Source organism: Tachypleus tridentatus, chromosome 13 (genome assembly GCF_004210375.1).
Source record: "Tachypleus tridentatus isolate NWPU-2018 chromosome 13, ASM421037v1, whole genome shotgun sequence".
Classification (NCBI taxonomy): Eukaryota; Metazoa; Arthropoda; class Merostomata; order Xiphosura; family Limulidae; genus Tachypleus; species Tachypleus tridentatus.
Window position 1 is genome coordinate 268,620,281 of NC_134837.1, and position 24,491 is coordinate 268,644,771.

General features: G+C 34.3%; 1 protein-coding gene across 4 annotated transcripts in view; it reads right to left on the bottom strand.

Moving 5' to 3' along the window:
- LOC143236743 (WD repeat-containing protein 37-like) overlaps positions 1-8,263 on the bottom strand; it is a 28,411-nt gene extending 20,148 nt beyond the window's left edge. For 2 of the 4 annotated variants that reach the window (XM_076475221.1, XM_076475219.1), the window contains exons 1-2: positions 7,602-7,978; positions 6,913-7,065 (exon numbers count right to left, since the gene is read on the bottom strand). In XM_076475221.1, coding sequence (XP_076331336.1) covers positions 6,913-7,049 — 137 coding nt within the window. In that variant the 5' untranslated portion in view covers positions 7,050-7,065; positions 7,602-7,978. Of the gene's footprint in view, positions 1-6,912; positions 7,066-7,601 lie in introns of all 4 variants that reach the window. The other 2 variants (XM_076475220.1, XM_076475218.1) reach the window with 2 other exon arrangements.
- Positions 8,264-24,491: the final 16,228 nt, after the last annotated feature.

The window sequence follows — 24,491 nt, forward strand, 5'->3', positions numbered from 1 at the left end:
GGTACATCGGTAGCCTCTAATAACTATAATATTGTAACAAGGTACATCGGTAGCCTCTAATAACTATAATATTGTAACAAGGTACTTCGGTAGCCTCTAATAACTATTTTCGACTGGAGTTTTAAGGTACGTGTACAAGAAGTCAAAACAAACTAGATCATAATGAGGAATTATTTTCAGTAAGGAAGAAACAAAAAACAAACGTTTCGAACTCTTACACGAGAAGCCGGAAAACAAAATATTGCGTCACATTACCAGTTCACTCACTTAACGGCAACACCCAATTATCAGAACAACACTCGTGTTAATATCCCAGTAGGACTAAAAGTTTAGAATATGAATGTATTAATTGTAGGTGCTACTGTTTATCAGCCGGATTAACCGTAACACAAGTACCGTTAACAATAAAGACGGAGATATAATCAAACTTAAATAATTAACTAAAAATAGTTATACACACAAAATTTATACCAGGATGTGGAAACATTTACATGGAATATATCGTCAGAAACACTAATGAAATTTATTATTCTGTATACGAAAAACATACCATAGAAAATCATTGGCTAAATGACACCACACACTTGTTTTAAAACGCTGTCAGAGCTTAGGAGAAAACAGAAATCTGTCGGGAAGGAAGAACAACAAACTCTGTAGAACGTTAGTTTAAATTACTGCCTGCAGATGGCGAGACCCTAAAGTACAGAATACTTCACTCATCACAACTGATTGGTGGGGATTAAAAGTGTGAAAACTTATCAATATTTCCTGAAGTTAATTCATAACCCAACATAGAATAAGTTGGAATCATTCGTGATGGCGAGAAACCTACCTTAAGTAAAAGTGTAATTTCAGGACGGCTGGTAAGGACATTAAAACTTATTAAAATAAAGCAGAGAACAACGTTTCAACCTTCTTAGGTCATCTTTAGGATAATCTTTGTTAACGAAGGTCGAAACTTTATTTACTGTGGTAAAAGTGTTAACACCCATACCAGCCATCCTGAGATACACTTGGTGATCAATCCATCCAAACTAATAATGCTTATTAAAAACAAACTCAGTGGAAGACCTGTTGCTGATTTTAGTAGCCACTTGTATTAGAAACATATTACTATATCATAACATTACTGTTATGTCCTTCTCGTAATGTAAATTTATTTGAATCAATAAATAGTGATTCAGTCTTACAAAAAGAGGAATGTTTACTTACCTTCGATATGTAAAAGATTTACAAATTGTTAGTTACGTTAAAAATGTTAAATACAATTATTTAATTCAACCTTAAATATACACATACTAACAACAATACATACCTGAAACAGTTAGAAGCAACAGTACATTAGTAAAACTAACCATATACAAGTTTACCATACTTTGGTACTATAAAATCTGAGGTACAACATTACACAGACAATACATTAGAAATACACACAACAGTATTAGAAAAACTACTGTTTACATCACTGTAAAACAACATTGTATGTAAAACAACTATGGCAGTAGATGCTGTATGTGAATAACATTGTATATTTAACCATAGTATAAACAGAGTTAAATTACCTTATAATTCATTTTCCACAAATACTGATCATCTGATGACAGATATCACTGTACACTAATGTTTAACATCCTGTGTTTAACTTACAGTATAAATACTTATCGTCTGATGACAGATATCACTGTACACTAATGTTTAACATCCTGTGTTTAACTTACAGTATAAATACTTATCGTCTGATGACAGATACCACTGTACACTAATGTTTAACATCCTGTGTTTAACTTACAGTATAAATACTTATCGTCTGATGACAGATACCACTGTACACTAATGTTTAACATCCTGTGTTTAACTTACAGTATAAATACTTATCGTCTGATGACAGATATCACTGTACACTAATGTTTAACATCCTGTGTTTAACTTACAGTATAAATACTTATCATCTGATGACAGATATCACTGTACACTAATGTTTAACATCCTGTGTTTAACTTACAGTATAAATACTTATCATCTGATGACAGATATCACTGTACACTAATGTTTAACATCCTGTGTTTAACTTACAGTATAAATACTTATCATCTGATGACAGATATCACTGTACACTAATGTTTAACATCCTGTGTTTAACTTACAGTATAAATACTTATCATCTGATGACAGATATCACTGTACACTAATGTTTAACATCCTGTGTTTAACTTACAGTATAAATACTTATCATCTGATGACAGATATCACTGTACACTAATGTTTAACATCCTGTGTTTAACTTACAGTATAAATATAAGACAAACTGACTTACATTAACATTATGGATGATGTTACTTTATTCCTTTATTTGGGGAAATTATGGTACATTGTACGTTTGGAAAAGTAGTAAATTACCACTGACTGAATAATTTTGTTCATTACTGAATATGTTTATTTATTATTTTAACAATGGATGTTGAAGACATACTAGTTTTTATATAAATTGAGTTTTTAATGTTTATTTATTAAAAACTCCATTCCATCATCAGATAAACTATGCATAACAATATCACTTAAAAATTTAATTATACAAAACAAAATGGAAAAGAAAAACTACATTTATCAATAAAAGTAAACAATTTTTAACCTTCCATGACATGATTCTGATAAAGCTTTTGTGCACAGATGGAAGTCAAAGTGCACATGTCACAACCTTTTACAGAGTGCTGTCAATATAGTTTGATGTCGGGGCTAAACTGTTAACTTTACTTCGGTGATTTAGGGGCAGTTTATAGTAGAAGTGAGTAAATAACACATACAATTCACATGAATACTGAGAAAATCTATAGATATAGAATTTGTTGATTCTAGAGGTTATACAAATATAATATAAATACTTTACAACAGACTGAACAATTTATTTTCTTCATATATGTATATAAAGTACAGATACCCAATTGTTTGGTGTTTCTACAGACTTGTACAATATACTAGAAAGTTACTAAATTTTACATGGAGAGACACAATGAGTTTTGAATTATAAGCAAAATTCATTCCTTGTGAACTGACCCCATGCACACTGGTCACACAACCAAAGTGGGTTCCAATGTTCTTATATCTTCCCAAAACTAAATACGGAAGCTGTAACAAAACCTAACATCTGAAACCCGGAGAAAAACACTTCAGACTAGAAAAACATACAGATAATGATACGTCCTGTGATAATGTGCTATCACTATTGACCAACTCCATAATAAGGTTCCTAGTGCCCATCTTAAATGAATAACTAAACAAAGAAAATTTTGTCCATTGTTCTGCCAAGAGAACTGAAGGCCGACCAAGATATTTAACACATAAAATAACAGGCAAAAACTGACATTCCAGTGATGGTAACAATGCCAATAATTACATACAACTATTTGACCTATTAGTTTTAATACAAAAGGAGGTAATGACAATGGCATAATGAACCTAGACCACCCAGTTCATAACTCTAGAAGGGTTAGTGACACAATACCTATAAAAACAACACTCGGTCAAACAATGGTGGAAAGATAAACAGATTCTCTGCAGTGTGCCCTTGATGACCAAGGGTTTGACATCTGAACATTGACTACCCAAAAATAACTCATCCAAGGGATATAAAAGAGATGTTTAACTACTTTACCAATAAGGTCCAACTCACCTTAATACAAGTACAAGGAAATGGATCTGTACACTCAGAAAAGTGATTGAAGCAACACCTGGCTTGTGGTCACTGTATTTAAGTGGTCACAAATATTTGGTAGCACTTCTGAATGTGAAACAATAATACCAATACTAGCTTCCACTTGAGAAAAGTTTTAGAATTTTGAAATATAATTCAGATTGGATCTACTGTAAATGACACATTCAAGATGTAATAACAGTAGGGGAATTAGATGACAAACTGAATTTTACTTTATTCAGTAAAACTTAAATGTGAGATAAAAACCCAATAATCTATCTACTATGTTAACATATATTTCCACTTACCAGCTCTAAATGTTTAGACCTCACACCAGTTTTAAAGTACTCCTATAAGTACTCCTTCTATTTTATGTATAAATAGAAATCTCTACACATTTTACTCTCAGCATATTTAATATATATATATATATATATATATATATATATAGACACACACACACATATTTTTACCCTCTTCTGTGCATGCATACTTCATGAGTAAAGTGTTGGTTAGATTAGTAGTCCTTGCAGATGTACAAACATACCAAGGTTTTGGTAAGAACATTTTCAAAACATGATTTGAACAACAGTTTTATAGACAATTTCTTTCACGTAGAAGTTTAACAGAACTGAAATTAAAGAGTTCACCATACCTAGACCGTTACAACTTTAGTTAAAAAAATTATTGGTGGATCAAATAATTTTGTAATTTTTATAGTTTTATACACTACATGTTTTGTTTTTAAATGAATCAATGTTCAACAAGTAGTTTCATAAATCACAATAATAATAATTTCATTACTGTACTTCTTTCTTTTAAACTTAGGACTAAAATAATGGCTCTCATATTAAATAGTAAGACTTATGATTTGGTTTTCATATTAAGTGTGTTATGTCTTTATGACAAGGGTCAATATACATTGTTTTTATGGTAGTTTTATTACATTTTTATACCAAGGCTCAGTCAATTGAGGTAATACATTTTTTTTCTTCTTTTTCTCAAATCTCAGGCCAAGATTGTCATAATCGTTGGTACTGGTAGTTATGAAACCAAACCACATTTTTACCAGTAAAAAGTAAAGTTAAAAATATCAACCATAATAAAGTTGTACAACTAGAGAGAAATATTTTAAAATTCCAGTTAGAATCAACTAAATATATGATGTGAAATTGACCATCAGATTAATGTTTAATCTTCAGTGGACAATGTGCACACATTTAATGGTTGATTTCACAGTAATTCAATTTAATGAAAGTTTGATTATACCAGTTGTGTGCCCCCCTTTAACCCTACTTTACCCATCAGATTACAACCAAAAGTGATACCTGGACACAAGGGGAACATACTGTTTCACGTATAACACAGTATATTTTATATCAGTAAACAACTTTTCATAAAGTGAATTGTAGCCTGTCAGATTTTCTTGTATCTATTGGTTATTATTATCTGTATATTTCTACTATTGGTGATATTTTTACAATAGAAGGATGACTTATAAATAAATTATTACCTTAAGTGGTAAAAACAGCAATTTTACAAACATTTAGGGTTTCTGGATGGCATCAGAGCTGAAATAAGTGATTTATTTTCAGTTTGTTAGAGAAGATTTATCTATGTGATGAAACAGTGACCTGGCTGTCTAATACAGGACAGTACAGATTACAAAGGAAATAGGATTTTCTCACATACACAAATCCAACAAGCAGTAGAGCTGAACTATTTGATAACTGATTAATCATCTGTCTCATTAATTAATTATATTAAAGTTTACAAGAATTGGACAGTTGGAATAATCAAAAACACCAACTTGTATCTGTTGATTAGCTTTGAGAAGTAATACCAACTGGTAGACAAATCATAATGACAGTAATATTTCAGTTACTTGGAGAGCTTGATTCATAAAAAGAAACATGACACTCATCAATATAACCTAGGTACAGGTAAATTCAACAAGTGAATTCATAATCCAACTCATGGTTTGAAGTATATATCTCTTCACTTACTTACAGCGACAAATGACTGTACCAAAGTTGTCCACAACCTTAGAGTTCATCCTATTCTTACTTCACATGTACCAAAATACCAAACAAGTCAAATGTAACTTTTCTCACACACAACTACATCAAATACTTGTGCTTCTTCCAACAAAATCAAACAAAAACTTTCTATGAAAATGCAATCTACAACTGTAGAAGTCTATGTTATATTAATTTATCCTTTCTTGGATATATAGTTAACAGTATGCTTTGTCATTGTTTAACACTGGCTAACTTAGACATACAAACATTACATTTTGCTGTTGTCCCACACAGTGAAAGGAACAGCTAAGTACAGTGATAGATATCATGCAAATTAATGTTTATATATAAGTATCTATTCAAAATGTAATGGTCTCTGTTTAGTATTCAATAACAAACTCCTAAACTACAAATCACTGTTATTTAAAACACTTCACAAGTTATCACCTCTTAATGAAAGATGCACATCACCATTATAATTCAACAGATAAAGAAATGTTTGAATTGAAGCATTATCTTCCTTCTGTGTAGATACATCACACTATAAAACCTCCATTTTAAAATGTTAACATGTTTTCATTATCTTTCCTGATAGGTTAGAGCAAGCACTATTTAGAAATCATACAGCTCTGACAATAGGTCATACAAATTATAATTTATACATAACTTTATTAACTTTAAGCACTTTCAGTAGACATGTAATTTAGACAAAATAAGTTAACACATGATCTGTTCTTATCTTAAGAAGTGTTCCTTTTTATATGTTATCTTAAAAGTAATAGTTCTCAATATGTAACTAAATACCACCACATTCCTACTACTAACACCAGTATCAATACCACCATACTCCCAGCCATACTACCAGTAATAGTCTCCATAATACCAGAAGGACAGAACTAGATACACATTAGCAGGTTGGTCAAGTGTTTACAGATACAGATAAAGTTTTTTGCCTTTAAGAAGTGTAAATTTTTTTTTAACCATAAAAGAGACACTACCTCAGGACTCTCACTGAGCAGTTCTACAGTCTAGGTCCTCACACTCACAGACACTACCTCAGGACTCTCACTGAGCAGTTCTACAGTCTAGGTCCTCACACTCACAGACATTTACACCCTAAATATGGATAATTTTAAGGCATTATAAAAAGCTAGGTTTTTGTAGTTTAGAAACAACTGTGTAACAACAGGACATGTGACCTACCTGAATGTAATAGGTAATACTGTATCACTGTCATCACCACGAACATGAGAATCTAAATCAGGATTGTTTCGTATTCTAAGCAAGTCCTTCTTGTGTTTACTTTTTGGAGGTTTTCCAACTACACTGTCTTGAGGCATGTTGTATTTTCATGTTCTGAAACATCCATGTTGGTAAGACACTAATTAAAATGTCCATAGCTTTCAAGGCCATGATATTATTGTAAGCCTGCAAAGCACTACAGGAGATATATCAAAATGTTGAAACAGTTCTGATATAGGATACTAACTTAAACTGTTCACTTAAGTTATGTACTACATAAAAGTTTAATATATTTTTTCTCTTGTTTATAGAAAAATTAGTGATGGCTTTTAGTAACTAGAAAGTGAATAACTTGTCCGTGTGCATTATGGAATTAAAATATTGAAAAAGCAAATTTTATCTGAACTTCTATTCTGAAGTTACTTCTCATATTTATAAACCTGTGGAATTGTTTGCCTCATACTCTAGTGCATGTTGCCTGTTACTATATATTTGTAAAATAGTGCTATATAACTCAATTTTAGCTATTAACAATAAAAAAGACAAACTTCCTAATAAAACCTAACAATTCAGATTAGTTGTACACATAAGGCTACATGATATAACTAAATTAACTTGTAACCCTATCAAAAGTGTCTTCTTATACTCACCAGATAGTCCTCAGCGAATTTAATAAACTTGTTCAAACTATTCACAGTAAAAAATTATCATTCGCCTGTCATACATGTAATTGTAGTTTATTTAATAATACTTGTAAGTCAGTTACACCTTGTATTTTATATTACTATTCTTACGCGTAAAATTTAGAATAACAGTACGACCGGTAATACAACTACTAATATCAAGCTGAGCTTCACTTTCAATAATTTTACGTCAGCAAAGAAACTGACAGTAATAACCTCTACTATATCAATAATAATAGAAAATAACTTTCACCATATGTACAACAAATAATTATTAATTTTTAAGGAAAAGAACAACCTTTAACAGACTTGAATACTCCAAAATGTCACGCTATGACACGATCGCTGTAAGATAACAAAGCAGACGCTCGCATCACTTCTACGGTAAAACTACACGTTGAACGAACTCTTTAAGCGAAATTAGTCCAGTACAGCTGGGTGTGGGAATTTTTGGGTTAAAATCATTAACAAATTTCTTCCAAACTTATTTGGATATGCTGAATACAAAAATAAAGGTTACTTTTTATTTTTTAGTTAATCCTCAAAATGAAGCTAAATATGGCACCTATTCACTTCCATAATTCTAATAACTCAATTTATAAATTCTAAAAAAAAAGGAAAAAAAGACACTTTCTTTCATAAAACCTGGTAAAAACGGTTGTTTCATTTTTAAGTGCTTAAATAATTTCCATGTTTCATTTCAGATAAATTAGGTATTTGCTCCACTAATGAAACAGAAGTATGTCTGCAGACTTATAACGCTAAAAACCAGGTTTCGATATTCGTGGTGGGCATAACATAGATAGTCTATTGTGTAGCTTTGTGCTTAAGTACAAAGAATACATTTGTATATTTCTATATAGTGAAGCGACCCAGCATGGTCAAGTGGATTAATGGGTTCGACTCGTAATCTGAAGGGCGCTATTTCGAATCCCCATCGCACCAAAGATACTCGCCCTTTCAGCCGTGGGGGCGTTATAATGTTACGGTGGGTGGTGATGACTAACTACCTTCCCTCTAGTCTTACGCTGCTAAATTATGGACGACTAGCGCAGATAGCCCTCGTATACTTTTACGCGAAATTCAAAAAAACACAAATAAACACAGTGAAGTATTATGAAGAAGTGTTTTGATGGAAGTAATAATGGTGAGGAAGAAGTGAGAAGTATTATTGTTAATTTAACCTAGACCTGTTGAGCATTATGAATTTACAATGTTAAGTGGAATTAGAGCAAATAAAATACAGGTTTTCACAAACAAAAAATCTGTGGGTGTGTTTCCTTATTGCAAAACCACATCGGGCTATTTGTCTCATCCGAGGGAAGTTGAAGCCCTGATTTTATCGTTGTAAATCCAAAAACTTACTGCTGTCCCAAAAAAGATTAAGAAAACATAAGTTTTACGCTATCCATTTTGATTTAATAAAACTTACAAACTATCAATTTTAGACAAGTCTAAACCTGGTAAACTCAATTTATTGAATTTTCACACCTTCAAAATAATAAAACTTTTCAAAAGTCATGTATTTCCACCTCTATATTACAGAATACATTACGTTTAAAATTTTTATCTTACATTTTCTCGTCCATAGTATTTATTAATACGAACATCTCACTCTTTACTTATTCAAAAAGCCAAATTTACACTCTTATCTTCTGGAATGAACGTACTACAGTGCAACAAAGACGATTTTGTTTGTTAAATTTCTTACAAAGCTACAAGAGCGCTGTCTGCGTTAGCTGTTTCTAGAGGAAAGACAACCAATAAACATGATCCACCGTCAACTCTTGGGCTGTCCTTTACCAAAGCTTACTGGATTGATCTTTACATTATAATGCCCCTGTGACTGAAAAATGCCTGGTGATTTGTTGTTTGGACACACGTTTGAACCTGCAGATACGAACTTTAGAGTTGTATTCTGGTGATTTGTTATTTGGAGACACGTTTGAACCTGTAGATAAGAACTTCAAAGTTGTATTCTGGGGATTTGTTGTTTGGAGACACGTTTGAACCTGCAGATAAGAACTTCAGAGTTGTATTCTGGTGATTTGTTGTTTGGACACACGTTTGAACCTGCAGATAAGAACTTCAGAGTTGTATTCTGGTGATTTGCTGTTTGGAGACACTTTTGAATCTGTAGAGAAGAACTTTAGAATTGTATTCTGGTGATTTGTTATTTGGAGACACGTTTGAACCTGTAAATAAGAACTTTAGAATTGTATTCCAGCAGATAAATAAAATAAGTTTGGAACTTAAACCAGAAAACTGCGTGCTCTTGCATACAAAGGTGGGGATTAGTTAATACATTGAAGGTAGAGATAGAGTGTATAGACCCCGCTAAGATAGTAGCAATAAGATACTGACCTCAACGTGTGATGAAATATGAAGTATATAGTTTTGTGTCATATTACCGATAGTTTATGACCAGTTCTCCCAAACATCAGCAAACACTGGCTGCTGTCACTAGAAATGAGTGAAGAGTACAACACAATATTCTGATTTGTGAAGTTTGGTTCAGTGGATACTCTAGTCTTCCTTCTTCTCCATCTTAATCAGGATTTAGGTCTTAAAGACCTGGGAGAGTCGTGTTCTCCTGTATGATGTTACACGGCTACTGTTAGATGTACTTGTAGAATACTACAGTCATTTGAAAAAGTTAGGACACCCTATGAAAGCCTGTGTATTTGTGTAACATTTTTGGATATATAGATATTTAATCGCAATTTCAACAATACTGAGAGATTATAGGAATATAACTAAACAATTAAAACTGAAGAAAAGACTTTTCAAGATCTTCTGTAAATGTAATTCCACAAAAATGCATATTCTAACTGAAGAAAAGTTAGGACACCCCACCCCCTAATAGCTAGTGTTACCCTCTTTGGCTGAAATAACTGCAGTGAGACGCTTCTTGTAGCCATCTACCAGTCTCTGACATCGGTCTGAAGAAAGTTTGCCCCACTCCTCAATGCAGAATTCTTTCAGCTGTGAGATGATTGAGGGGTTTCTTGCATCACAGCCCGTTTCAAGTTACCCCACAGCATCTCAATGGGATTATGGTCTGGGCTTTAACTCAGCCATTCCAGAACTCTCCATTTCTTAGTTTTCAGCCAGTCCTTGGTGGATTTACTGGTATGTTTTGGGTCATTATCGTGTTTGAGGGTCCAGTTTCACTTCAGCTTTAATTTTCGTAAAGATGGTCTCACATGATCCTCAAGCACCCTCTGATACACAGAAGAATTCATGGTGAATTATATGATTGTGAGCTGTCCAGGTCCTGCTGCAGGAAAGCACCCCAAACCATGACACTTCCACCTCCATACTTCACAGTTGGTATGAGGTTCTTTTCCTGGAATGCTGTATTTTTTTTACGCCAAACATGTCCTCTGTTCTGGTGTCCATATAATTCAATTTTGGACTCATATGTCCAAATAACATTATTCCAGAAGTCCTGGTCTTTGTCTACATTCTCTCTGGCAAACATCAGTCCGGCCTTGATGTTTCTCTTAGAGAGCAAAGGTTTCCTCCTTGCACACCTCCCATGCAAGTTAAACTTGTGCAGTCTCTTTCTAATTGTAGAGGCATGCACTTTCACATCAACAGTAGCCAGAGCCTGCTGTAGGTCTAGGTCCCGTGATGACATGTTAGGGTGTTTGGAGACCTCTTTTAGGATCTTGCTGTCTGCTCTCGGGATGAACTTGCTTGGACGACCAGACCTGGGCATGCTGGCAGTTTTTTTGAAAGCCCTCCACTTGTTGACTATTTTCCGAACAGTGGAATGGCTGATTTCAAAATATTTTAGGATCTTTTTAAATCGCTTACCAGACTCATAAGCTGCTACAATTTTCTTTCTGAAGGCCTCAGACAGCTCTTTTGCTTTCGTCATGGTGCTCACTCTCACTTCAACAGTCAGGAGCACACCAAACTAAATGTCTGAGGTTTAAATAGGGCAAGCTTTATTCAAAATGCTGAGTAATGATCTTCTAATCATGTGCATTTGCTGTGATACACCTGTGTGTAAGTTGAGCCATTTTAAGTGGGAATAAATGTGGGGGTGTCCTAACTTTTTCCTCAGTTAGAATATGCATTTTTGTAGAATTATATTTACAGAAGATCTTGAAAAGTCTTTTCTTCAGTTTTATTTATTTGGTTATATTCCTATAATCTCTCAGTATTGTTAAAATTGAGATTAAATATCTATTTTTCCAAAAATGTTACAAAAATGCACAGGCTTTCACAGGGTGTTCTAACTTTTTCACATGAGCGTCATAATAGTCCTCTCAAGACAATGTCCATATAGGTATCCGCAGATACATTCATGTGTCAAATATATCGATGCTAAAGTTCGATATTACACAGTCTTGTATTTCGCGAACAATTCATTACGTATCATACACTGTTCATTAGTTTTAGTCATAATTTATTAACATCATAAACAACCTTTCACTGTTGTCAACTTAGCCTAAAACTAATGTGGGGTGTTTAATCAAGTACGAGGTCTGTTCAAAAAATACGCGGTCTGTTTGAATTGCGCGGCTCCAGTTGGTTCTAGGGGAATCCACTTGGTGTCGCTAGGTTCGCACAGATCAGCTGATTACGACGCCATTTCCCGATTGCAGATATCTTCATTTGTGTATTAGCTACGCGGTTTTAAGTGAAGTGCGATTTTTTCGTTTGGCGGATTTCAGAATGAATGACCTGAAGGAGCAACGACTTGCTGTGAAATTTTGTGTTAAACTTGGAGAATCTGCGACTGAAACTTTTGCTATGCTTAACACGGCTTACGGTGATGTTGCTATAAAGCGTACGGCATGTTTCAATGTTTCATGGGACGTCCAGGACGCCCATCCACGTCAACTGACGACCCACACGTCGACAAAATCAACACCTTGGTGCGGGCAAATCGACGTCTGACTGTCAGGGAGCTTGCTGAAGAGTGTGGGATATCAGTTGGATCTTGTTACGAGATTTTGACCGAAAAATTGAAGATGCACCGCGTTGGTGCGAAATTTGTGCCTCAGAACTCGTGAGTTTTTGGTCAAACACTCGATCACTGTTCTTCCCCACCCCCCTACTCACCTGACCTTGCTCATTGCGATTTTTTCTTGTTTCCTAAACTCAAAAGACCCTTGAAAGGAAGAAGATTTGAGACGATTCCCGAGATTAAGGCAAATGCGACGAAGGAGCTGGAGAACATTACAAAAGAAGCGTACCAGGACTGTTTCAACAAGTGGAAACACCGTTGGGATAAGTGTGTGCGTTGGGGAGGAGAGTACTTTGAAGGGGTCCCAGACCTGTAACTTCTAAATAAAGTACATTTTGTTTTATGATGTCAGTCCGCGTATTTTTTGAACAGCTCTCGTATTACGTGGCTTGATAGCTCTTTATTTCTAAGATACTTAGGTCCATTTACAACGTGTACGTAGTAGCGATCAACTTCGGTCAGTTGGTCGTTTTTATGCAATATTTTTATGAAGTAATTCCGGAAACTGTGCAATACTCTGTCGACGACAATTTGCATATCTGTATAATTGTGCATGAATTTATAAGACATGCTGCGTGATACTTTGTAGGGTGCTGCTAGTCATGAATTTTGAATTGTTTGTAATTTAATTAAGTGCTACATCGATTCACACCGGATATACATGTCATATGAACTGGCGTATGTATGTTTTGTATATTTTGATAATATTGTCTGGTATGGTTCCATGATTTTTGCCTGTTAGACTTGTCCAATTTTTTTTCGTTTCCAAACTTCTGTTAATATATTATTTAGATGTTTAACCCACGTTAATTTAGAATTTTGCTGAAGTTATGGTCTGAAGAAGTGCTCCATTCATATATAATTTTGATGGGTTGCTCTCATATCTAGTTTGTTTTACAAATATCACTTACTGATTTTTAGAGATATTTATCTTGATTCAATATTTTTAACAATATCCTATTGTGTTGTTTAGTTGTGGCTGAAGTTGATTTTTGTTGTTGTAGCAGTACTGGTATATTCACAGCAAGACAATGTGTCAGTAGTAGACACTGACGTCAGTAACAACAGAACTGGAGGAAGTATTGTTGCAGCGAGTAGAATGTGTAACTGTCTACTTTAGTCATATACTCATGGCTCCCGAATGTAGGTTCTGTACGACGAAGAAAGAACTGGTTAAAGTTATAGTCTTCTTAAAACATTACTACCATTACTTGTATAGTAGGAGATTCACCACCCAGATGGATCATACGTTGCTGAAATGGTTTATTAACTGAAAACAAATCAGAAGGGATGATAGGCCATTGGGTAACAATGTTTCAATAACATGGCTTGACCATATTACATTGCCCAGGCCTGTAAAACGGAAATGTAGATTGGCTATTGTACAACACAGAGAAACCTTGTATCTTCATGGAATGTCTTGTTCCTCAAAACTGTGTAAGAATTGAAACCAGTCTCTTATAATAACACCAAACCATACAGTAGGAGATTCCACTGGTAGATGAATACTATGAGTAACATTTTGGGGAACCTTGGAAAGAGCAATTGAAGGACTCAGGTCTGGCATGAGTGCTCCTTACTGTGCAGCAACGTAAAGCCTGGCTGGTACAGGTAGAGGAAAATAGCATGTGTACAAGTAACCTATGGCACTTGTACGGTCAGTTTCAAGAGTAGGAAAGTTTAGCATACTATTGTTATAAATTGCCAAATATGATTTCTCTGTCTGTGCTGTAATTTGTAGTCCCTAGTGGTTCTCTGTTTGTGCTGTAACCTGTAATCCAAGATTGCTAAAACAATAGATTCTCCAGACTTTGAAGGACACCAGAATATTGCCCACATTTATGCTATATACAATGGTCAATCTTCTAGCTCTGTATTCAGTCGACATATTCAACAACGATGTTAATACTGTACACTGTATGCTGACTGAAAGAAAAACCAGCCAATGAAGGATAACTTCAACAGATATTGTTCAGGATCCTCTATAGTGGATAACTTTAGATATCACTTATGAAAACTGAAATAAGTAAGTCATTGATACATATTCACCACCATCAATTACTTCAAGAAGTTAGCCATGCCTTATACATTTTATGATACATCAACACGGTCCACAACTGATGTTTTGATAGAGGAGCGCTGAAAGATATCCATAGAAATCAGGGACTAATTTCAACAGTTAGTTGTTCTTTGAGTTGTGTAAAGTATTAGATATATAGAAGTCGGATGATTTAGAAGAATAGATAATACAAACTGCTAAACATATATTTACCAAACTGGCTAAAACAGTATCTTATGTACGTTATTATGATCTCAAAAAACAAGCAGACATAAGCCTACTTGCTTATTTTGGGCTCAAAATACCACTTTGTCTTGATGTGATGCATGGTCATCTCACAATGTTCACAGGAATACACGAGGTGATGAAGGTCTGCATTACTTGATATCAATTAATTCATCCAACTTGGAAGGTACATGCAATGACAAAATAAGTGTTATAAAAAAACAAATGTATCAGTATTGAAATTGAGTTTGACTTTGTTATGTATCAGTAGCGTTAAATCTTCTGGATTCGGTGGAACCTGTTCATAACTGTTAGATTGATTCACTGATGCATAACTTATAAGTACATGAAATCATGTGTATCATGTTGATTAACTTGATGGACCTGAGGTTCCGTGGTTCGTGCTCCATTATTGCCAAATAACGTAAAATATATCGCTATCCACCCTTTTGGGTCTTGAAAGCATTATGAGTATAGTAGTATACGAGTTGCCAATAGGTGTTGTTCACGAGCTATCTTCCTTTCAGCCTATCACTTCAAAATAAGGGATAGTTAGCACCAACACTCGTCGAGAAATTCGCCAAAAACTTATCGATCTTCAAATATCATAAACGTGTTGCTACCAAATTTAAACTATGAAATATTACACAACAGTATATTTATTTGTATTTTTAGGACCTCTTGCTTATTGGTTCGTCAAAAATCGGTTACTGTTTACTTTGTGGATTTCATATAGCTTTAAACAATTTATTTTGTAGTACCTCCATGCAGAGTAAAGTAACTTGGACTACCACTGTAATTAACCCTTTTCGTAAACTAAGTTGGTGAGAGTCATGTGAAGACAAGATGGCTAAAGGCACTTTCTTTTACGTGTTCCTTGTAAAAAATTTAAAAGTAACAGAAAATATCCTATTGAGACAGAATGTAAATATTACTATGTATTTGAATACCACAAACTTTGTTGGCAAACATTAATAAATTTAGTCACGATAATATAGTTGCGTCCTGCTGCATATATGTCTAGACGTGTTTTGCTGTGCAGACGTTGCAAATCAGATTCGTAAATGTCCATTATCTTTTGCCAAAGATCGTGACATCAGTATTGAAAGTGGGCTCTGTGAACCAGCCTGTTTTCAACATAATCATTTCTTTGATGGCATCTCAGTCACAGAATTGATTATGTGTTCCAAGTATTTGATTACATCAAACTCCCAAAAGACATGCCCGCCAATAGCACAACGATATGTCTGCGGGCTCACATCGCTAGAAACCGAGTTTCAATACCCTTGGTAGGCAGGGCACAGATGCCCATTGTGTAGCTTCGTGCTTATTTCCAAAACAAACAACACGAGTCACTTAACCTGGATACAAACCGTTCCTTAGTATATCTTGGAACAGTCACAGGAAATACTCTAAATCTTCCTTGGTTAGTAGGCGGGTAACCTCCAACATTAAATCACTAGGCTGACCAGGTAAGTGAAGCCATCTCTATTTACAACATAGCTCAATAGTCATTATCTACAACTTCCTTGTTTATGTGACAGGTTTCTTATTAACAAGGTAAAACTGAAAACATTAGTCGAGGTTTCTGTTCAATGAACGGTAAAAGGTTTATGGAAGTTCTTGATGACGAGAAACAAACTTGAAATCAAAATGTATCTCAGAACGGCTGTTTTGAGTATTAACACTTTATTGATAAGAAGAGAACAACGTTTCGACCTTCATAGGTCATCTTCAGGTCTTAACCTGAGATACATGTTTAGAAAAGTTGTTTTTTTTCGTTACGTGTAAATGGTGATATAAAAATTGAAAGTACATTAGAATAAAATTATTCATCTCCACTGAGCTAACTTGTTTAAAAAAATGTTTTATCAAAATGGTAACATGTGACTTAAAAAATATCGCTTAATGTAAGTGTGCCTGTGTTGACAACTCTATAAACAATGTATGAAAAACCCTCAAATGATTTATAGAATTAGAAAATGAAATACAAGTAGAGAATGAATGTTTTACTAGTTATGGATATCAACAGTGGTTCTGTTCAAAATATCTCATTAATGACAGAGTCTATATGTAAACCCCAATGTAATGAATAAGGAAATGGTATGAATATCTCCACTAACAGAGATATATATTTAGTCATGAATGGATCAATGAAATCTAAACCATTTATAAGTACAAAAGCCTGGAAGAAGTTAGTTTGTTTTGAATTTCGCGCAAATCTGCTCAACAGCTATCTGTGCTAGTCGTCCCTAATTTAACAGTGTAAGACTAGAGGGAAGGCAGCTAGTCATCACCACTCACCGCCAACTCTTGGGCTACTCTTTTACCAACGAAAAGTGGGATTGATTGTCATATCATAACTTCTTCACGGCTAAAAGGGCGAGCATGTTTGGTGCAACAGGGATTCGAAACCGCGACCCTCAGATTACGAGTCGAACGCCTTAATCCGCCTAGCCATGCCGGGCCAGGAAGAAATTAGGGGAGAAACTTCTTTCAAATTACTCTGTGTAACACAAATTTTGTTCGTGCATAGTATGTTATTTCTTAATTGCTTATGTTATAAAAGTACAGAAAATGGCCATTATTCCCTTCAAACTTTGCTTTTGTGACCTGGATAATGAAATTTAGAAATTAACCTATTTTCTGTGTAAAAAAGGGCAAATTTTCACATTTTCATTTACATAAGGTCTGAATAAAACAACATATGAATCAATATTTACATTTATTTATACTAAAGTTATAGAAAAATGTTTAGAAGTGAGTAGTTTTTCGAGATTTGCGACTGTAATGTAATCACTTTTACCTATCAGCTCCCAAATATAGTCTCCCATGATGTTTTCGTTATACGCTCCCAGGTCACAAAAGCAAAGTTTGAAGAGAAAAATAGGTCTTTTCCATTTACTTTGGACACAAGTAATTGGGAAATAACACTTTCTGCCCAGGAACAAGAAAAAGTAAAAATTTTGTTACACAGTGTTACCGTAGGATAATGATCTGGGACGTAGAAGACTAAAGCACACATCATGTTTTTGGTTTTACCTTCGATGAAAATAAAATAAATCTGTAGTACGTATAATGTCAGCTACATCATATCAAATAATGGGTAAAGCACGATGTCTTAATATTAGTCAAACACCTAAATCAGTTTAGGTTACTATATGGTGACTTAATACAAGTCTTAAAATGCCTATTAGTATTAGACACGCTTTATCAACTAGGCCTAACTGTATAAGTTTGAATTGCTGTCTAAACGTGATAATGGTCTTATAATAAAAAAAACTGTAGACCACTCCTGGGAAAGCAAAGAATGCATTACACCATCCATGGTTTTTCAAACTATGCTTCATGGAGCCCTTGGGCTCAACAATGAAATTTTAGAATGTTAATATTTTTTCCCTAAAACTATAAAATTGAATCAGATTACGCTGTACAAAAAAGTGAAATATATCTTTAATATAATACGTTTATCACGTATTGGGCCTATCAAAATTGTATTCTACCTAACATCACACTATTTTATTTAGCTTAGAAGAAGTTTTCGCGGTGAAAGTGTTAATACAATCTCAAATAACTTCGACAGTGGCACTACTGGTTACCAGTAGATATGGCACCATCTCAAGATCGAATAACTTCGACAGTGGCACTACTGGTTACTAGTAGATATGGCACCATCTCAAGATCGAATAACTTCGACAGTGGCACTACTGGTTACTAGTAGATATTGCACCATCTCAAGATCGAATAACTTCGACAGTGGCACTACTGGTTACTAGTAGATATGGCACCATCTCAAGATCGAATAACTTCGACAGTGGCACTACTGGTTACTAGTAGATATGGCACCATCTCAAGATCGAATAACTTCGACAGTGGCACTACTGGTTACTAGTAGATATGGCACCATCTCAAGATCGAATAACTTCGACAGTGGCACTACTGGTTAGTAGTAGATATGGCACCATCTCAGGATCGAATAACTTCGACAGTGGCACTACTGGTTACTAGTAGATATGGCACCATCTCAAGATCGAATAACTTCGACAGTAACACTACTGGTTACTAGTAGATATGGCACCATCTCAGGATCGAATGCGTCATTGGAGATGGAACATAGCTTAGTAATTTTCGTATGAAACATCGTCAACCCTGAATAGTGATGCCAGCTGTCTTTTAAAATTCAGATCAGGATTAGCGGCTAGATCTCGAACGAAACGAAACATGGCGTCGTAGCTGAAACTTGTCCAAATCTGAAACATTGTTATACAGTTAGATGCAGTATCAATTGTTTCAATTTCAAAGTATATTTGTATGAGGTATAATTATATTTATGACAATTATATTTGGTAATTGTTAGGTTAGGTTAGATTCGTTATAGTTTAATTATACAAACTTTGTACTAATGAGCTCTATGAAGTCATACGCCCGCATGATTTTATGTATCCAGACATGCACGCCCTTTCAGCCGTGAGGGCGTTATGTGTGACGGTTAATTCCACTATTCGTTGGTAAAAGAGTAGCCCAAGGGTTGAGGCTGGGTAGTGATGACTGGCTGCCTTCCCTCTAGTCTTACACTGCCCAATTAGAGACGGCTAGCGCAGATAGCCCTCGAGTAGCTTTGCGCAAAATTGGAAAACAAACATTTCAGTCATGTTGAGAAAACCCACTTGTAGAGAAATATATATGTAAAAACAGCTCGTTTGGGTTGAGAAAATATTTTACGTAGAGGAGCGAACAACGTTTCGACCTTCTTCGGTCATCGTCAGGTTCATGATGACTGAAGAAGGTGGAAACGTTGTTCGCTCCTCTACGTAAAATATTTTCTCAACCCAAACGAGCTGTTTTTACATATATATTTCTAAACAAACGTATCATTTTGTTTCAAGATGCTCTTATTGCCTCATATCATGTTAGTTACCGTATTGCAAAAGCAGGTGAAGCTCATACCATTGCAGAAGATTTGGTACAGTGAGTGCACCATTGATGAAAAATTTATTAAAAATATTAACTCTCTGCCCCTTTCTGACAACTCGGTTTCTCGGAGAATCAAGGATATGTCAGCAACTTGCTTAACTGAGTTAATAAGACGGGTAAAAGCGAGTCCAACTTTTTCGCTTCAGATGGATGAATCAACAGATTTCGCACGTTATGCGATGTTGCTTGTGTTTGTTCGTTATATTTACTAAGCTAGTTTCGAAGAAGACAAGCTAATTTGCAAACATTTGCCTACTCAAACAACAGGCAAAGAAATATTTAAACTGATCGATTTATTTATGGAAGAACATGAGATCCAATGACAGCTTTTTTCGACATCACTGAATTACAGCTTTGCTCAAGTATTTGCACTGATGGGTCTGCAGCTATGACTGGAACATTTTAAGGCGCAGTGAGTGACTCGTATAAAAAAGAAAAACTAGACATCGAGAGTATCCACTGCTGTCTTCATCGTCATGCACTTACAATGAAACGAATGCCAGAAGACTTAAAAGAGGTATTGAGTGATGTCATAAAAATAGTTAATTTTATAAAATCAAGATCACTAAATGTAAGGATCTTCAGTTTACTCTGTGAGGATATGGAAAGTTTGCATAAGAATTTGCTACTTTATACTGAAGTCTCATGACTTTCTCGGGGAAAAGTGCTTGCTCGGTTTTAATAACTGAGTGAGGAGATATGTTTCTTTTTATCTGAATGCCATTTTGAACTTGCATACAAATTAAGGGACAAATGCTGAATACAGAAAGTGGCTCACCTTTCGGACGTATTTACCTATCTAAATGAAGTGAATGCTACAATGCTGGCTACCAGGGTAACGTACTTCAAAGCTCAGAGTAGAATGGAAGCGCTTTAACGTAAGCTAAAACTTTGGGGTGAATGTATACTTACGGAAGAACTTGACTGCTTCAAAACTCTCAGTGGTTTTTTTTTTTACTTTATGAAGGAAATTTCTTTAAGTGAAGATGCAAAAGTTTCAATCTTGCAGCACAAATGTTATTTGTATACAACTACTGGGGAGTACTTCCCTCCTCATTTAGAAACATAACTGTGGATTTAAAATCCCTTTGTTGACTACGAATACAAACGAGAAAGAACAGCTAAAAGAAATTTTATGTAATTACACCTCAAAAACAAAATTTCACCTGAAAGAAATTACACAATTTTGGATTCAAATGGCCATGGAGTACCCTAAAATAAGTAACAGAGCACTGAAAATTTCGATACGTTTTCCAACAACATATCTTTGTGAGCAAACATTTTCACTGTATGCAGCTACAAAGACCAAATTTAGAAACAGGCTAAATATTGAACATGATTTGCGCTTACAGGTAACAACCATAACTTCAAATATTGAACTACTTTGTGAACAAAAGCAAGCCCATCCGAGCCACTAAGAAATAAATCAGTACACTGTACTTTTACTGATATAAATTTTGCAAGCAGAAATTTTTGAACAAGTAAGTAGATGTAAAGTTTTCTTTAAATATTGATATTTTTAATACATTGATATTCTAAAGGCTTGAAGAAAATCTTATCTGGTGCTAATGACCGATTGTTTCTGTTTTTAGTGTATTTTTTTCATTAAGAGTCCGGAATGTTGTTTTTCTTTCTGATGTAAAGCAGGTTTAATAAGTTTGGAACCCCCTGCATTATGTGACAGATTATGTTTTCAATGACCACTATGTGACAGATTATGTTTTCAATTTTACCTTCAGTGAAAAAAAATGTATAATGTATATAAAATATCATTAAACATTTGGACCATTACATAACACTAAAATATCATTAAACATTTGGACCATTACATAACACTAAAATATCATTAAACATTTGGACCATTACATAACACTGAAATATCATTAAACATTTTGACCGTTACATAACACTAAAATATCATTAAACATTTGGACCATTACATAACACTAAAATATCAATAAACATTTGGACCATTACATAACACTGAAATATCATTAAACATTTGGACCATTACATAACACTAAAATATCATTAAACATTTGGACCATTACATAACACTAAAATATCATTAAACATTTGGACCATTACATAACACTAAAATATCATTAAACATTTGGACCATTACATAACACTGAAATATCATTAAACATTTGGACCATTACATAACACTGAAATATCATTAAACATTTGGACCATTACATAACACTAAAATATCATTAAACATTTGGACCATTACATAACACTGATTACTAAATTAAACGTGATGTTATTAATAACGTCATAATGTTATTCATAAACCTAAATTTATATACGTTTTATAAGCTAAAAGGGACGCACACGCACGCACCAACTCTTAGGCTACTCTTATATGAACGAATAGTGGGGTTGACCGTCACATTATAACGCCCCCACGCCTGAGCGAGCATGTTTGGAGCGACGGGGATACGAAGTCGCGACCCTCGGATTACGAGTTGCACGCCTTAACACGCTTGGCCATGCCGGGCCTTGTGTATTTCTACTTGATCACAAGTTGTTAAGTTGCAGTCTATAGAACAATACATGAATAACTTGTGTGTTTTTGGTTGATCACAAGTTGTTAAGTTGCATGTAGTCTATAGAACAATACATAAATAACTTGTGTGTTTTTGGTTGATCACAAGTTGTTAAGTTGCAGTCTACAGAACAATACATAAATAACTTGTGTGTTTTTGGTTGATCACAAATTATTAAGTTATAGTCTACAGAACACAAATTAAATGAATAAGTTGCTCTACAAATTTCTAAAGTTTCGAATGAATCCTGAAAAATTGCATTACTCAGTTTTAATCCTTTGTCATTCTGAATGGATACTCTTCACTCGGACTGGTTGTGGCCAGGTGATTAGAGCACTCGTCTAGGAATCTGCGAGTCATGGGTTTGGATCCCCGTTCCACCAAACATACTCGCCTTTTCTTGATGACGAGAAACCCACTTGAAGTAAAAATGTATATCAGAACGGCTGGTATGGGAATTAGAACTTTTATTGAGATATTATGTCTCAAACTATGTATGACTGATATTATAAATAAATCAATAAAAGTGTTAATTCCCATACCAGCTGTTTTGAGATATATACTCACCATCTCAACCGTAAAGGCGTCAAAATGTGATGGTCAATCCCACTATTCGTTGGTAAAAGAGTAGCCCAAAAGTTGGATCTGTGTGATGATGACTAGCAGTCTTCCCTTTAGTCTATCACTGCTTAAGTAGGGACAGGTAGCACACTTATTCCTCGTGTAGCTTTGCGCGAATTGAAAAGAAACCAAATAGACTGGGTTTAGAGCGGTATATTATGATAAAACAAACTTACCATTCAAGTATCCTTATATACTTGCATTAAATGGATTTATCGAACCCTGAGGATTGTCTTCTGGATTCTAATAATGGAGGGATACATAAAGAGACCTTCCCACGTAAGTTCAGTGTTCCCCGGTGTTGCCGTATAACGAATACAGGATAACTTCTTGTTATTAATAAAATTACAAATAAAAACTATTTAAGTTACTGAATTCACTAGTCAGAAAAACTAAAGTATCAGTGGCACAATGTTACAGCTCTGATTTTCGGGCTTTGTGGATCACTGTAGTTAAGCATTTGAAATATGACTTTAGAAGTTATTTAGCAATGCGAGTAGATGAAACTAGATGTATAGAACTACCTAAACTTCTCTTTAAAAGAATGTATATCTGATTTATATGATATACGATGTTAATATATTTATTCAAAAATAATTGTAACTGTTGGATGATTTTTGTTTTTTTATAGCAAAGCCACACCGGGCTATCTGCTATTGTTGGATGAATATATGCTATATGGAAAAAAAGAAAAAAGATAGCTGACTGTTGCCAATTCGAATTGAGTTCTATTAGCTTTTGTGAACAGAAATATCTTAATTCAAGAAAAACAATAAAACGGTAAAACAAAATATAGAATTGACATTGGTAAATACCAAATTACATATTAGTAAGTGTTCTAGAAAAATATTCTTGTTTTTTTATTCTTTTTTAATTTTTAAAGACATACAAAGCTGATTGTTGATTATATCATTCTACAGTATGCGACGAGACACATCGTGGTTCATAGACTTGTTTATAAAAGGAATCTACATTTGCTTCCGCATATTATGTTTTTGTGGTAAATGGCGATGATTGCTTGCATTTATGTATTGTTAAGCAATAGTAAATATATAATAATAATAAGTTTCTGTTGTGTTACAGACGCAAGATTTGTACAACTGTATTGTAATTTTTCTCAGATCTATTTTTTACAAGTGCGGAATGATATTTTACAGTGGAGTGATAGACAGATAGGCTTTTAAATGGTGTCAATGTAATCCTGGGATTGTAGATATATGCATCTAATGTTTTGACGTGTTGTTCTTAAACAAAACTTTATTTTATTTTTCGTGTGATCAATAAAATCATATATGGTTTTGATTAGAAACACATACGTTTAGCATGTGTTTTGGCTCGTAGAAGAATTGTTAAAACATAAATAAATTATTTTAATTACACACATGGCTTGAGTAGTCACTGTTCTTGTGTACAAGTATTGCGGCGCAGCCGTATAACAGGGT